The 15,029-nt window shown below is 38.2% G+C and overlaps 1 protein-coding gene across 1 annotated transcript in view; it reads right to left on the reverse strand.

Annotated features, from left to right (window-relative positions):
• LOC105485613 (SGT1 homolog, MIS12 kinetochore complex assembly cochaperone) overlaps window positions 1–15,029 on the reverse strand; it is a 35,801-nt gene that overhangs the window by 2,361 nt on the left and 18,411 nt on the right. The window contains exons 11-12 of the mRNA XM_024794009.2: window positions 9,550–9,640; window positions 5,374–5,555 (exon numbers count right to left, since the gene is read on the reverse strand). Of these exons, the coding sequence (XP_024649777.1) occupies window positions 5,374–5,555; window positions 9,550–9,640 (273 nt within the window). The remainder of the gene's footprint in view (window positions 1–5,373; window positions 5,556–9,549; window positions 9,641–15,029) is intronic.

The raw sequence follows: 15,029 nt of genomic DNA on the forward strand, positions 1-15,029 counted from the left end.
TGCCAGCTACTGAGGAGGCTCAGGTGGGAGGATCACTTGAGCTCAGGAGTTCAAGGCTGCAGTGATTCATGATCGCACCTCTGTATTACAGCTGGAACAACAGAGCAAGATCCTGTCTAGAAAAAAAAGTAAAGACACCAAAAGGTAAAGTGAAGACAGACCTACCAAGGACCCTGGGACTCAAGAAATGACGTGGTGGCAAATTCTGGGTTTTCCTTTTGCCTCATATATCCTAGACTTGGAGCTGAAGAAGCTGGAAACACCAGGGAGGACAAACAAGAAAAAAAAAGTCCCAACAAACCCCTGCTCTCTCTTGCCAAGAGATCAGGAAAGGACGCTGCCTAGGAAAACAGAAAACTTTCAGACAACAGGCCAGGCATGGTGGCTCATGCCTGTAATCTCAGCACTTCGGGAGGTCAACATGGGAGGGGACTGCTTGAGCTCAGGAGTTCAAGACCAGCCTGGGCAATATGGGGAGACCTCGTCTCTAAAAAAATTTTAAAAAATTAACTGGGCATGGTGGTGCATATCTGTGATCCCAGCTACTCAGGAAGATTACTCGAGCCCAGGAGGTCAAGGCTGCACTGAGCCATGATCGCACCACTACACTCCACCCTGGCGACAGAGGGAGACCCTGTCTCAAAAATGAGTGAATACATAGAAATAGATAGTAGATAAATGTACATCTTAAGAACCTAAAAAAATAAGGACAAAATGCACCTAAAGCAAGCAGAATAATAATAATAATAGAAATGAATAAAATGTAGAACAAAAAATAGAGAAAAAAATGAAACAAAGAGCTAATTCTTTGGGAGAAAAAATTCAATAAAATAAGCAAATCTAGCCGATGGGTAAGCATATGCTAGATAAGGTGTCCTTTAAACCTCTAGGAGACTAAGAAAAAAGAGAAAAGACACAAATTACCATTATAAGAATGGTAAAAAAGTATCACTATAAACCCTGCAGACATCAAAAGAGTAAGCAAGGCCGGGTGCGGTGGCTCACTACTGTAATCCCAGCACTTTGGGAGGCCAAGATGGGTGGATCGCTTGAGCTCGGGAGTTACAGACCAGACTGGGCAACATGGCAAAACCCCATATCTACAAAATAAAATAAAATAAAAATACATTAGTTGGACATGGTGGCACATGCCTGTAGTCCCAGCTACTAGAGAGGCTGAGATGAGAGGATCACTTGAGCCTGGGAAGCTGAGGCTGCAGTGAGCTATGATCATACCACTACACTCTAGCCTGGGTGACAGAAAAATGCCATCTCAAAAAAGACAAAAAACAAAAAGAATAAGGGACTAAATAAACACTGACAACTTGGACACAATGGATCAGTTTATCAGAAACACAAACCACAAGTCACCCATATGAAACAGACAATTTGAACAGTCCGATAAAAACTTTAGGTTAACTAAATTCATAACTTTAAATCTCCTAGTAAAGAAATCTCCAGTTTCACTGGTGAGTTCTGCCAAATACTTAAAAAAAGTTAACACCAACTATACACAATATCTTCTAAAAAATTGAAGAGGATGAAATGCTTCCTAATTCATTTTACAAAGTATTTACTCTGACACCAAACCAAAGATAGCACAAAAAGTACAGACTCATATTCCTCATGAATATAGACACAATAACCCATAACAAAACATTAGAAGATAGAATTGAGAGATACACTATATGACAAAGTAGGGCTCATGCAAGACTGTCTCAATACTTGAAAATCAATCATATTAATCATATAAAATCACATTAACAGGCTAAGGAAGAAAAATCATATAATCCTATCAACACAGAGAAAACATCTGACAAAAAGTCAATGTTAAAAGTTAATGATAAAAAAATTTCAGAAAAATAGGAATACAACAGAACTTTCATAACTTGACAAAGATCATCTACCAAAAACTTACAGTTAACATTCTACTTAATGATGAAACAATAAATACTTTTCCCTTAAAATGGGAAGCAAGGGGGATGTCCACTCTCACTACTCTTACTCAACACAGTGCTGAAGTTGCAGCCAGTGAAACACAGCAAGGAGATAAAAGGCACACAGATAGAAAAGGATGTAATAAAACTCTATTTGCAGATAAATAAAACTTCCATATTTGAAGATGATTGTCCACATTAAAAAAGTAACAATCCAAAAATATTCCTACAACTGAGTCCAGCAACATCATAGAATACAAGATAAACATAAAATTAACTGTATGTCTAGATTCTAGTAATGAACACCAAAATTACATATACATCACTTTATTTTAAAATTTACACAGAAAGACAAATGAGTTAGAGTATCTAAAAACAATTGTGAAAATAAAGGATAAAGTAGGAGGAATGAGTCTGCCCAATTTCAGACTTATACAGCTACAGTTCAAGACGGTGGGACTGACAGAGGAACATACATATAGATCACATACAGCTCAATCTAACAGAACGGGGAACTTAGAAATAGACTCACACAAATATGCTCAACTGATTTTTGAGAAAGGTGCAAAAGTGATTCAATGAGAAGAGATAGGTGCCAGAACACTTGAACATACTATCCACCCCACAAAAAGGAATCTCAAGTTAAATCTCACACTTGACATAAAAGTTCAAAATGCATCACAGACTTAAATGTAATATGTAGGCCAGGTGCTATTGCTCACACCTGTAACAATAGCACTTCAGGAGACCAAGGCCAAAGAACTGCTTGAGGCCAGAAGTTCGAGACTACCCTAAGCAAAACAGAGACCCCCCCCTCCCGATCTCTACAAAAAATTTTAAAAATTAGCCAAGCATGGCAGCATGGATGTGTAATCCCATCTACTTGGGAGCCTGAGGCATGAGGATCACTTGAGCCCAGGACTTTGAGGTTACAGTGAACTGTGACTGTGCCACTATACTCCAGCCTGGGTGACAGAATGAGATCCTATCTCTAAATAAAAAATAAATGTACTATGTAAAACAATATTACTTTTATTTATTTTTTAAATAGGAGAAAGTCTTTGAGATCTAAGACTAAGCAAAGAGTTAACAGACTTGAAACTAAATGCATGATCCATAAAAAGCAGTAAATTAGACTTAATCAAAATGAAATCTTTTGTCTCTATGAAAGACCCTGCTAAGAAAATGAAAACTACAAACTGGGAGAAAATATTTGCAAACTACATATCTGACAAAGATTGCCAGATGTGTGATCATCAGGGATCATGGAAGGGTAGATGTGGGGTGAGTATAGCCATAAAATAGCAACATAAGCGATCCTTGGAATCCATGAAAATGCTTTCTGTATCTCTCTCTCTCTCTCTCTTTTTTTTTAAGAGATAGGGTCTCACTTTGCTGCCTGGGCTGAGTGTAGTGGCATGATCATAGCTCACTGCAAGCTTGTACTCCTGGGCTCAAACAATACTCCTGCCTCAGATGCCTGAGTAGCTGACAGGGGCACAACACCATGACAACAAGCTAGTTTTTAAATTTCTTGTAGAGACCAGATCTTACTACATTGCCCAGGCTGGTCTAGCCTCAAGGGATCCTGTGGTCTCAGACTCCCAAAGCACTGGGATTAAAGGTGTCAGCCACTGCATGCAGCCACGTTCCCTATCTTAACTGTCAATATCATGGTTGTGACATTGTACTACAGTTTTGGCAAAATGTTTCCATCGGTGGAAACTTTGTAAAAGGTAGAAAGAATCTCATTTCTTAGGATTGCATGTGAATGTACAATTATCTCAAAACTAAAAGTTTAATGAAAACTTTTTTTTTTTTTTTGAGAGGGTCTCTGTTGCCCAGGCTGTAGTTCAGTGGCACAAAAAATAACCCACTGCAACCTTGACTTCCCAGGCTCAAGAGATCCTCCCACCTCATCTTCCCAAGTAGCTGAGACCACAGGCACATGCCACCAGGCCTAGCTAATTTTTTTTTTTTTTTGGTAGAGATAAGGGTCTCTCTATGTTGCCCAGGCTGGTCTCAAGATCTTTAGCTCAAGTGATCCTCCCACCTCAGCCTCCCAAAAGTGATGGAAAAAAAAATTTTAATTAATAGTGAGGCTGGTTGAGGTGCCTCACGCCTGTAATCCCAGCACTTTGGGAGGCTGAGGTGGCTAGATTGAAGCCAGGAGTTCGAGACCAGCCTGGGCAACATGGCGCAACCCCATCTCTACAAGAAATAAAGTAGCCAGGCGTGGTGGTGTATGTCTATGGTCCCAGCTACTGCAGAGGCTGAGGTAGGAGAATCACTTGAGCCTGGCAGACAGAGGCTGCAGTGAGCCGAGATCACGCACTGCACTCAAGCCTGGGCAACAGGGCAAGACCCTGTCTCTAAATAAACAAACTGTGAAAAGCACAATCATGACCAATTACCACGTATTTCTTAAGTGTGAAATACCTGAGCCTCAACCACATTAACTAAATATTAAATTATTAAATGCTAATTTTAACTTTCTACTGTAAACACGAATGTCTTAAAAGAGTCATATTTCCAGAGCTACTGGTATTAATAAAAGTCACATGATTACAACTGCAAGCTAAATAATCTATAAAGTTCTACAGTGACGAATTGTTACTAAAATCTTGAGGTCTAATTTAGGTATTTATGCTGCCCTGACAAAAAGCCTGAATTCTCGGCCGGGCACGGTGGCTCAAGCCTGTAATCCCAGCACTTTGGGAGGCCGAGACGGGTGGATCACGAGGTCAGGAGATCGAGACCATCCTGGCTAACACGGTGAAACCCCGTCTCTACTAAGAAATACAAAAAACTAGCCGGGCGAGGTGGCGGGCGCATGTAGTCCCAGCTACTTGGGAGGCTGAGGCCGGAGAATGGCGTGAACCCGGGAGGCGGAGCTTGCAGTGAGCTGAGATCCGGCCACTGCACTCCAGCCTGGGCTACAGAGTGAGACTCCGTCTCAAAAAACAAAAACAAAAACAAAAACAAAAACAAAAAACAAAAAAAAAAAGCCTGAATTCTCTTAAGAGAGTTGTTAAACCAATGAATAATGTGCACCTTCTACTTGCAAACACTATTCTGGAAAGTTTCACATCTATATTCTTCATCTCTAACATTGACACTACATAGAATCTAGAAGGGACACAACAGAAGTTCACTCAGCTACTGTGATAAATCCAAGTAAGATGACTCCATATCAATCTAACTCATTGATAAAAAATACCTACTTAGGATAAACTACTTGTTTCTCATCTCTTCCATAAGTTTTCAACTTCCTCAAAAATTACTCTTAGAGCAAAAAGAAACGTTCAGACAGACCTTATTCAAAAAGTTCTCCCAGCTATAGTACACGCAATTTGGTCTCACATTACCAATTTTCTCTTTTAAAATATGTAAAATTTGCTCCCATATATATATCTTAAAAAGTTTATATTCTTACAAAGGATTTGTTCATGGCACGTTTCACTTCATCAGAACCATCTGAATAGATCTGCTGAAATAATCTGTTTAAAGCTGCATCTCCCTCCAACTTTTCATTCTTTTCTTCTTCTTTGATCTCACCAACCAATTTATCCCAATTTCTTGTATAAGGAGATGATGATGGATATAGGTTCTTTACATCTGTGAAGTAAAAAAGGCAGAAGTAATTAATCAACATATTTCAATTATGTCAAGAATATGTAAACTTTGTGACTATGTATATGGAACATCTTAGCAAACAGTTTAGGTTACTGAATTTCACGTATGCAGTAAGTGTCTTTCTGGTATACACATCAGTAACAAAATTTACATTTCTAAAAACTGAGTCAGTTACCATAATGTAAAATCTGGGGATTTCTTTTGAGTACAATAACTCAATAAAGTGTAAACTTCTGACACATTATATAAAATTAGATTAGATTAAAAGCAGATTCTTCATGCTGATAACAGGAGAAACTAGACGAAAAATATACAGAACTTTTATGTTTTCAGAAAAGTTGCAAAGACAGTACAATTTTAAAAATAAAAGTTTTTTTAAAGGATACCTATGAAATCTTTCATAACTAAGATTTTAATAAATGTTAAAAATGTGGCTTTTTCTAAAGTATTTAGTATCTTTCAGAGTATAAATAGCCTGAAAATATAAATAATCATCCATGCCACTGCATACTCTCCCCACATCAAAAATATAAGATTATTTCAATAGGCAGTAACAATAAGTAATGCCTAAATGTTTAAAGTACTACACTTGATGATCTGAAGTTCAATGTCCACATGCCATACACCTAGCAAATAACAGTATTTGTAGGGCACACTGGGGTTTGTAAACAGAGGCTGCTTGCAGCCAGAAAGGCCACTGGCCCAGGGGCTCAGGGTACTGCCAAGATTGCTCCAAGGACCAAAGGCATCAAGATCTTGGCACACAAATAATTAGAAAATAACTAGCCAACCTAGTAGCTATAGGAGCAGCTCTGTTCACTGTCCAATAAAAATATGACAGCCTCAAATGCGAGTCACATATATAATTTTAAAATTTCTAGTAACTACATTACTAAAAAGAATCAGGTGAAATGCAGTTTAATAATATATTTTATTTAACCTGATATATATCACATATAGTATCATTTTGACATGAAACCAGCAGAGGCTGGGCATGGGGGCTCACGCCTGTAATCCCAGCACTTTGGGAGGCCAAGGTAGGACGATTGCTTGAGGCCAGAAGTGTGAGACCAGCCTGGGCAACATAACGAGAACCCATCTCTATGGGAAAAAAAAAAAAAAATTAGCTGAGCATGGTGGCACATGCCTGCAGTACCAGCTACTTGGAAGGCTGGGGTGGGAGGACTGCTTGAGTCCAAGAGGTCGAGGCTACACTGAGCCATGACAGTGCCACTGCATTCCAGCCTGGCTGACAGAGCAAGACTCTCTTTTTTTAAAAAAAAAAAGAAACCAAAAACAACAAAAAGAATATATTTTACATTCTTTTCTTTTTTTCATACTAAGTCTTCAAACTGTGGCATATATTTCACATAGCAGATCTCAATGCAGACTAGTCATATTTCAAGTGCTGAACAGGTAACGTGTGGCTAGCAGCTACTGTGTTGGACAAAACAGCTGTAGTCTTCAAAAAACCCAATTCAAAATTTCCCCATCAGCATGTATTAGGATACATTAATACTAATCTAAATGTTCCTCCCAATACTGCTCTCTATATCCCTTTTGTCAAAATAGCTGAGAAACTATTTAACATCCACTGTTTTTCTACGCTTTCTCTTCACTTGTAAACTGACTTTCTCCCTGCCCATTCCTCCTCAAAACAAGACAAAACGACACACACACCACCAACACATAGTTTTTTTTCAGGGCCAAATATATTGTTTTGAAAATCCTATCCACCTTCCTTCTACTAGACATCCTTCTATCTTTGTACATTTTCACTAGAAGCCAGATAAAACAAAAAAATGCATGCCATGGTAAGTTAAGAGCCCGGGAAACACGGATTTAATTAATCCTAACGCTGACTCCCAGGAAGCATGAGCACAGAGGTTTTAATCTCCATTTTACAGATAAGCAAGCTGGCTCTCAGATAGGTTAAGTGACTTGCCCTTATCTACAGTCTCCAGCTTGCAATACACAGGAATCTGACAAGCATATTAATTTCTTACAAAAACAGGACAGGAAGAATATCATCTTGAATATCTAAGGTGTTGAGTTTAGAAAAAACATGGTAACTGTAACACTAAAAAACCTTGATCTTTAATCTCAGAAAAACTTTTAACACCTGGAGATGGTAGAACTACTACTGAGAGATGAGTAACCTCCCTGCTCATTCACTATAATATCAAATAACTGGCCAGGCGCAGTGGCTCAAGCCTGTAATCCCAGCACTTTGGGAGGCTGAGACGGGCGGATCACGAGGTCAGGAGATGGAGACCATCCTGGCTAACACGGTGAAACCCCGTCTCTACTAAAAAAATACAAAAAACTAAGCGGGCGCCTGTAGTCCCAGCTACTCCAGAGGCTGAGGCAGCGTAAACCCGGGAGGCGGAGTTTGCAGTGAGCTGAGATCCGGCCACTGCACTCCAGCCCGGGTGACAGAGCGAGTCTCCGTCTCAAAAAAAAAAAAAAAAAAGAAAAAATCAAATAACTACATAGATACTCATGTCGGCAAAGACTGTTTCCATTGTTAGAAAATGCAACAACAAGCCGTATGCAACAAGTAGACAAGGGGTTAACAGAGTAACCGGAACCAACTGAGAAGACCTAGATTTTAGTCCTAGACAATGAGAACTGCTGGATAATCTTGAGCTTAACTTTCCTGAGCCTGCAAAATGGGAGGAGTACTAAGGGGCTGCCTGTTATGCAGGGCTGTTAGAATCAAGTAAGATGCTACATTTAAAATGATTATATTTTTTTAAACCTTTCAGCTACATATAAACCTCAGCCTCAAAATCTCTTGGAGTCAGTCCTAAAAGAAGCACATATATCTTTCCAATAAAGTGGGAAGCAGATGCTTAACTAAATACCTTAAATACCAACTAGATATACTTCAGTCCTTAGAAAGTATCTGTTGGTGTTAATACCCTGATTTTGAAAATTATACCATAGACTACTTAAGAGGTAATCATTGGACTAGTTAAGACCCTATCACCGGGGGAAACTGGGTGAAAGCTACATGAGAATCTCTTATTTTTGAAACTTCTAAACATCCAAAATTATTTCTAAAGAAATAACTACATACACACACACACACACACACACACGAATGATCTGTTGAATAACTTGGTGTTTTCTAAAAGGTGCCACAAGGAATATGTGTTTTCTGTTACAGAAGAAAGCAGTCAAAATCAGAAAAAGTAGCTGAGACACATGTTAGCTTGTTTCAGTCATTAAATCAGACTATTACTTCTAATAAAAAGAAATTTCCCTCCACTCATTAATGAGGCTATTGCTATAAAACATAATCTTAGGTTGTAGTTCTGAGTGTGCTGTGAATTAGTCTATTACAAAAATTCTTATCTAGTTATTGCATATACTTAAAATTGACCTCAACACAAAGTTCTGTCTGTTTCTTACAGGACTATATATACAATGAAGCCTGGTTTTCTACTCTTTTCCTAGACTTTCCTTTGGCATTTATTACCTATTTGTGTTCATCTCTAAATTAGCAATAAGAAATGGGGTAGATACCGTACCCTGTAAAGCCCTGAAAATTCCAGGAAATCAGATGACAATATCAGTAGAAGGAATAGAAAGGAGTAAGTGAGAGAGGGAGAGGGAAGAGGGGGAAATACATCAGCTGAGTAAACCAACTTACAACCCAAAAAGAAACAACAGGAGGGGCCAACACACAAAAATAAACATCCTTCAACTGATGTCATAAACTTTACGTGGTAAACAATAAATCCGAACTCCCTCTGGGATTTTGCTGCCATTCATTTTACTCTTAGAATTTGAGACGTTAGAACTTTCAACAGAAAGGCTACTTTATATTCATTATGGAGCAACCTTATTATACTCAATGTATCTTATCTTCAGAACATAAATAATGAAAGCAAAAAGAATGTTCATTACTATTTAATTTCAGTTACACAACACAATATGAATATAAAGCTATCAAGGCCAGAAAACAAACCTGCTACGAATTGTTTTGGCGTAGGCACATCTCCTTGCCCCTCTAGCTTTTCCCATCTCACAGCCTCTGGCTTTTTCAGTTTAATTTCAATCTGGAGGAAACACCAAATAAAATCCATTACTCGATGTAAAATACACAAAACAGTAAAAAATGCAGTTTCCTTAAATTACACAAGGTTAAATTTGAAGAACTATGAAACAATTTTGTTTCTACACTCAAAATTCACCCTTGAAAAAAACAACAAACATACTATACATAAGCTACAATCAAGAAGAGACTTGAAATACATATGCTTTTTTTCATCCAAAGCAATCTGAGCCAGGGATGATTCTGCCACCCAGGGGACATTTAGCTATGTCTGGAGACACTGTGGGTTGTCATACTGGAGTGAGGGAAGAGGTGGTAGTGACATCTAGTGAGTAGAGACCACGGTTGCTACTAAACATCCTACTATGTACCAGGCAATCCCCCAAAACGTCAATAATGCCACTACAGAGAAATCTGATTCTAAAAGAATTACTGCATTTACATGTGCATTAACCTGTTTCACGGTGGAGAAACTTATTTCACTGTATAAACATAATACAACTAACACTAACATTCTGGCAATCATTCATTCAACAAATAATTACTAAGCACCTGCTATGAGACAGTATAGTCTTCAAGGCTGTGGGAGGTTTTTGTTTTATTTTTAGAGACAGGGTCTTGCTCTGTCTCCTAGACTGGAGTGTAGTAGGGCGATCACAGCTCACTCTAGCCTTGAACTCCTGGGCTCAAGTGATCTTCCAGCCTCAGCTTCCCAAGTAGCTGGGACTACAGACAACTGCCACCACTCCTGGCTAATGTTTTTAAATTTTTTTGTAGAGTCTCACTAGATTGCCCAGGTTGGTCTCAGACTCCTGGCCTGAAGCCATCCTCCCACCTCAGCTTCCCAAAGTGCTAGGATTACAGGCATAAGCCACCATGCCCGGCTGGATTTTTAAAATACTAAACACACATCCTCGACCATTTCGAAGTATGTGAGATACTTTAAGAAAGTTACTAAAGTTGTAAATAAGTAAATGTTCTAAAAGCTCAGGAGAAGCACACCTGACTGTGAAGAGGAAAGGCTTTATATGCCTTGAAGGGCTTTGAAGGGTAGAAGCGTTTGCAAGAGTGAAGGCGTAGGTCTGCAGAGGCACAGGGAACGGCCTAACTGGAGCACGGGTAGAAAGGACACTGCATCGGGGAGCAGTGTGAAGACTAAGTTCACTTATTTACCGAAAAGACTAAGTTAACTTATTAAAATGAAAAGTTGGCCAGGTGCAGTGGCTCACGCCAGTAATCCCAGCACTTTGGGAGGCTGAGGCTGGCGGATCACGAGGTCAGGAGATGGAGACCATCCTGGCTAACATGGTGAAACCCCATCTCTACTAAAAGTACAAAAAATTAGTCGGGCGTGGTGGCAGGTGCCTGTAATCCCAGCTACGCAGGAGGCTGAGACAGGAGAATGGCGTGAACCCAGGAGGCGGAGCTTGCAGTGAGCCGAGATCACGTCACTGCACTCCAGCCTGGGAGACAGAGCCAGACTGTCTCAAAAAAATAATAATAAAAATACAATGAAAAGTTAATAGTATCCTAATGGTATCTCTTACTCTAATTAACGCTAGCCCCCAGAGTCTATCTTTACCCCTAACACACACAATCACATAGCATTTTATCTACCTTTTGTTTTCTTTATTCAAATAATGCTCCCACCTCTATTTTAACAGGCTAAAATCAGCATTTTTAGTACAAATATTAAAGCAAGGACTACAATAAACATTATATGAAACACTTTAAATGAGCAATTGAATTAGAATTTTATATTCTCATGTTATTTTCCTATGAAAAGGATCACAACTTTTGTAAGCAGAATTAAAAAATCAAAAGGCAGACTTAAAAAGAGAAGCCTATTCACCCTTTGGTTCTTCTATCTTTTATCAGATGACTCATTTAAACTAGCAATTCCTGGTAATATTTATACCAAACGCATTCAGCAAAAGGACCTTCAAAATTTGCACCTTAAAATACCTTAACAAGTGCTAACATAGGGAAAACTGCCAGTATTTTTAATCAGAGATAAAATGATGGTATATGTATGTGGCGTATGTGGTCTCAAGTGTTTATTTTTATTTTCTTTAGGAGCAAAGAAATGTAATAAACAACTGTTTTCGTAATAGGAGAAAAATATGAAACAAATGTCACTGGGATAAGAGCTAAGAGTAGTAATCCCGAACGTTAGGAGGCCGAGGCAGGCAGATCACCTGAGAGCAGGAGTTCAAGACCAGCCTGGCCAAAATGGCAAAACCCTGTCTCTACCAAAAATACAAAAAGTAGCCAGGCGTGGTGGCAAATGACTGTAGTCCCAGCTACTCAGGAGGCAGAGACAGAATTGCTTGAATCTGGGAGGTGGAGGCTGCAGAGAGCCAAGATTGTGCCGCTGCACTTCAGCCTGGGCAACAGAGCAAGACTGTCAAAAAAAAAAAAAAAAAAAAAAAAAAGTATAGTATCTTTGGTGTAATTTACTTGTTTAAACTCTACATACATAAAAACATATTTCATAAGAATTTCTAGAATTCCCTAAAGTGAACTACAATTAATTTTTTATAAAGTAATATACCACCAATATTTTCTGTACTCCGGTTACTTTGTCAATGCTATGGTATTAAGAGGGAACACAAATCAAATAGATGGCAATGACACAGCAACAGTTACTGAAAAGAACTATTAATATTATCTGAAATTAAAATTGCATCTTCTTTAATTTTCAGCTGTCTAAAAAATGAGGGTCTGGAAAATACTGTGTACATCACCACATTAAACTTGGCCACAGGCCACCCTATATTCACACTTCATGTTCCTGTAACTATGAACATACTGTCTATAAAAAGTTCCTTGTTTCACCTGAAGAGCAGCACAGAGTAGCATTCGCATCTACTGAAAATCACTATAACCTGAATAACTGTGCAGTATGAAGAGGACTTTATAAAGCCAAAGGCAAAGCTCTTAGTAACAACCTGCTTCAGCTGAGACAAGCTGACCTCAACTTGAAATTACACTTAATACATTCATTAAAATAGCTGCATGTAATAAACCACTTAAAGTAGCTTTTTAAAAAAGGTAAAAGGGGCCAGGTGTGTTGGCTCACACCTGTAATCCTGGCACTTTGGGAGGCTGAAGTGGGAGGATCACTTGAGCCCAAGAGGTTGAGGCCACAGTGGGCCATGATCACTCCACTGCACTCCAGCATGGTCAACAGAGTGAAACCCTATCTCCCCCAACAAAAAAGAAAGTAAAAGAAGGGAGGGACTATTTCCTATGAAATCCTTTTTACCCTTAATTCACTTTCAATGTTCGTACATGCTTTTAAAAATGAAGTTTTAAGTCTTGATGATTCTGGCACATAGGTCTAGAATTAGCACCAGTCCAATTTCAGAGGTTTTTATTGCAACCATTAACAAACCATTCTATTTTCATTTAAGTCAAAAATACTTTAAAAGTAACTTAAAACTTTGGTAGTTTGCTTGAATATTGTTCTCATATGTACAGGGAAGGCTCTCAAGGTGCTAATATCCCAAAAGAGTATTCACAGTTTACACATAAGAATCCTTTCTGTGCTGGATCATTAGTTCTCAACAGTATATGTATTACCATCCACTTCTAAAGTCTCCTCTGCATAGCAGTTTAATTCTTTCCAATGAAAGAAATTTCAGATTTAAAGAGATGTCATTACGCTTAAGCAGTCATGATATCCTGACACCACCATCTTAAGTGGTAAGTCAGATCCCACCTACCACTACAGACTGACATGAAGGGATCTTTCCCAGAGACTAAAGAGCTGGGCCAATTTATTGGCAAACTTTTGAGACCCATACACTTCAAGACTGTACTCATTAAATAATTGTTCCTCTAATCTTCAGAATACAGTCTTCCCAACATACTCTTACTGAGCTGTTTGCACGTTTAATTGCTACATCAAATTCCTTTGTCTGATAATAGCTCAGTCTTTGAACCCAGACTAATACATCTACCTTGATTTTACACTAAAATATTTCTATTATCATTTCTTAAATGCAAAAAAATGGCAATGAATGGAGAAGACCGAAAGATCTTCTCCAAACTTCTAACAGCTCATTTCAAATATTTGCTGAGTAACGACTCTGTGCCAGAAACAGTGCTGGTACATAAGGACACAGCCTCTGTTCTTAAATTAATCAATCAGGAGAGACATTCCCATAAACAAAAAGATTCCAGTATGTGTCAGGTGTAGTGACTGACCTATGTATCAGGAAATACCGAGTTATCTGAAAGGAAACATGCTAGAATTTCATCTGAGTGGTGAGTCTGAGTGATTACTTCCTAAACTCCTTTATCTTTTCCAGATTTTCTATGATACGCATTTGCTGAGTTTACAGCCTGAATAAAAATCGAAATAACTAAAATAAAACAATAAGAAAGGTACTAGTAACATTTATTGAGCTCTTATTACATATCCTATATGCCACATGCTTCACATATATCATCTGACTTAATGGAATCACCCTACAAAAAAAAGATTGTTATCCATATTTTAGAGATGAAGGAGCCAAGATATGAAATAATTTGCTGTAAGTGCCTTTTTCAGCTAGGATTTTTACTTATTTCCTCAGAAACAAGCAGGGGTTGAGAATAAGACAAAAACAATCAGTTGTATAATTAGAAGAGTCACAAATAGGTGCCACTGGTTGGATGTATGATCACAAGCAAGCAACTCAATCTCAGGGAGCCTCAGTTTCTCCTATAAAATGAGAACAGCAGGCCCTGACTCATTTAGGGTTCTCAAGAAGATTAAATGACATTATGTATGAAAAGACTAAAGAACCGTGTCTGGCAAATAACAACAGACTGATATTATCAATATCCTGATCAGTATAATCGGTTAAAAAACCTGGGCAAATTATTGAACATCTCTGGGTTAAGTTTCTCTACCTGTAAACTGGGGATAAAAATACCTACACCATGCAGTAACTATGAGAACTATATGAGATAATACACAATACAGTGCCTGACGTGATAAAACAGTCAAAACACCTATTCTAATTCTCCACAGGTCAAACAAAATGGGACTAACTAAATAAGCTACAGTATATGCATATGCCGAAATGCTTTGCTGTTGAATATGTAAGGATGTGATAAAAATATCAACAAAGTGTAGCTGTTTGAAAATTATGTAGAGTAAATTCTTCTTTTAAAAATGTATGAATATACATTACAAAATATACAAAAAGAATACATTCCAAGATCTACAATTGATCTTTTTAAACCAATTCAGTTAAAAAAAAATCAAATCTCACTATTATCACCACCACTGTATTAAAAAAGCAAAACAAAACAATAATTTTAAAAACTCCCATATTTACGTATTCAGACCAGCAGAAGCATCACGCCCAAATACCCCATTCCATTACATTATTACCAGG

This window comes from Macaca nemestrina, chromosome 16 (assembly GCF_043159975.1).
Source record: "Macaca nemestrina isolate mMacNem1 chromosome 16, mMacNem.hap1, whole genome shotgun sequence".
Lineage (NCBI taxonomy): Eukaryota > Metazoa > Chordata > Mammalia > Primates > Cercopithecidae > Macaca > Macaca nemestrina.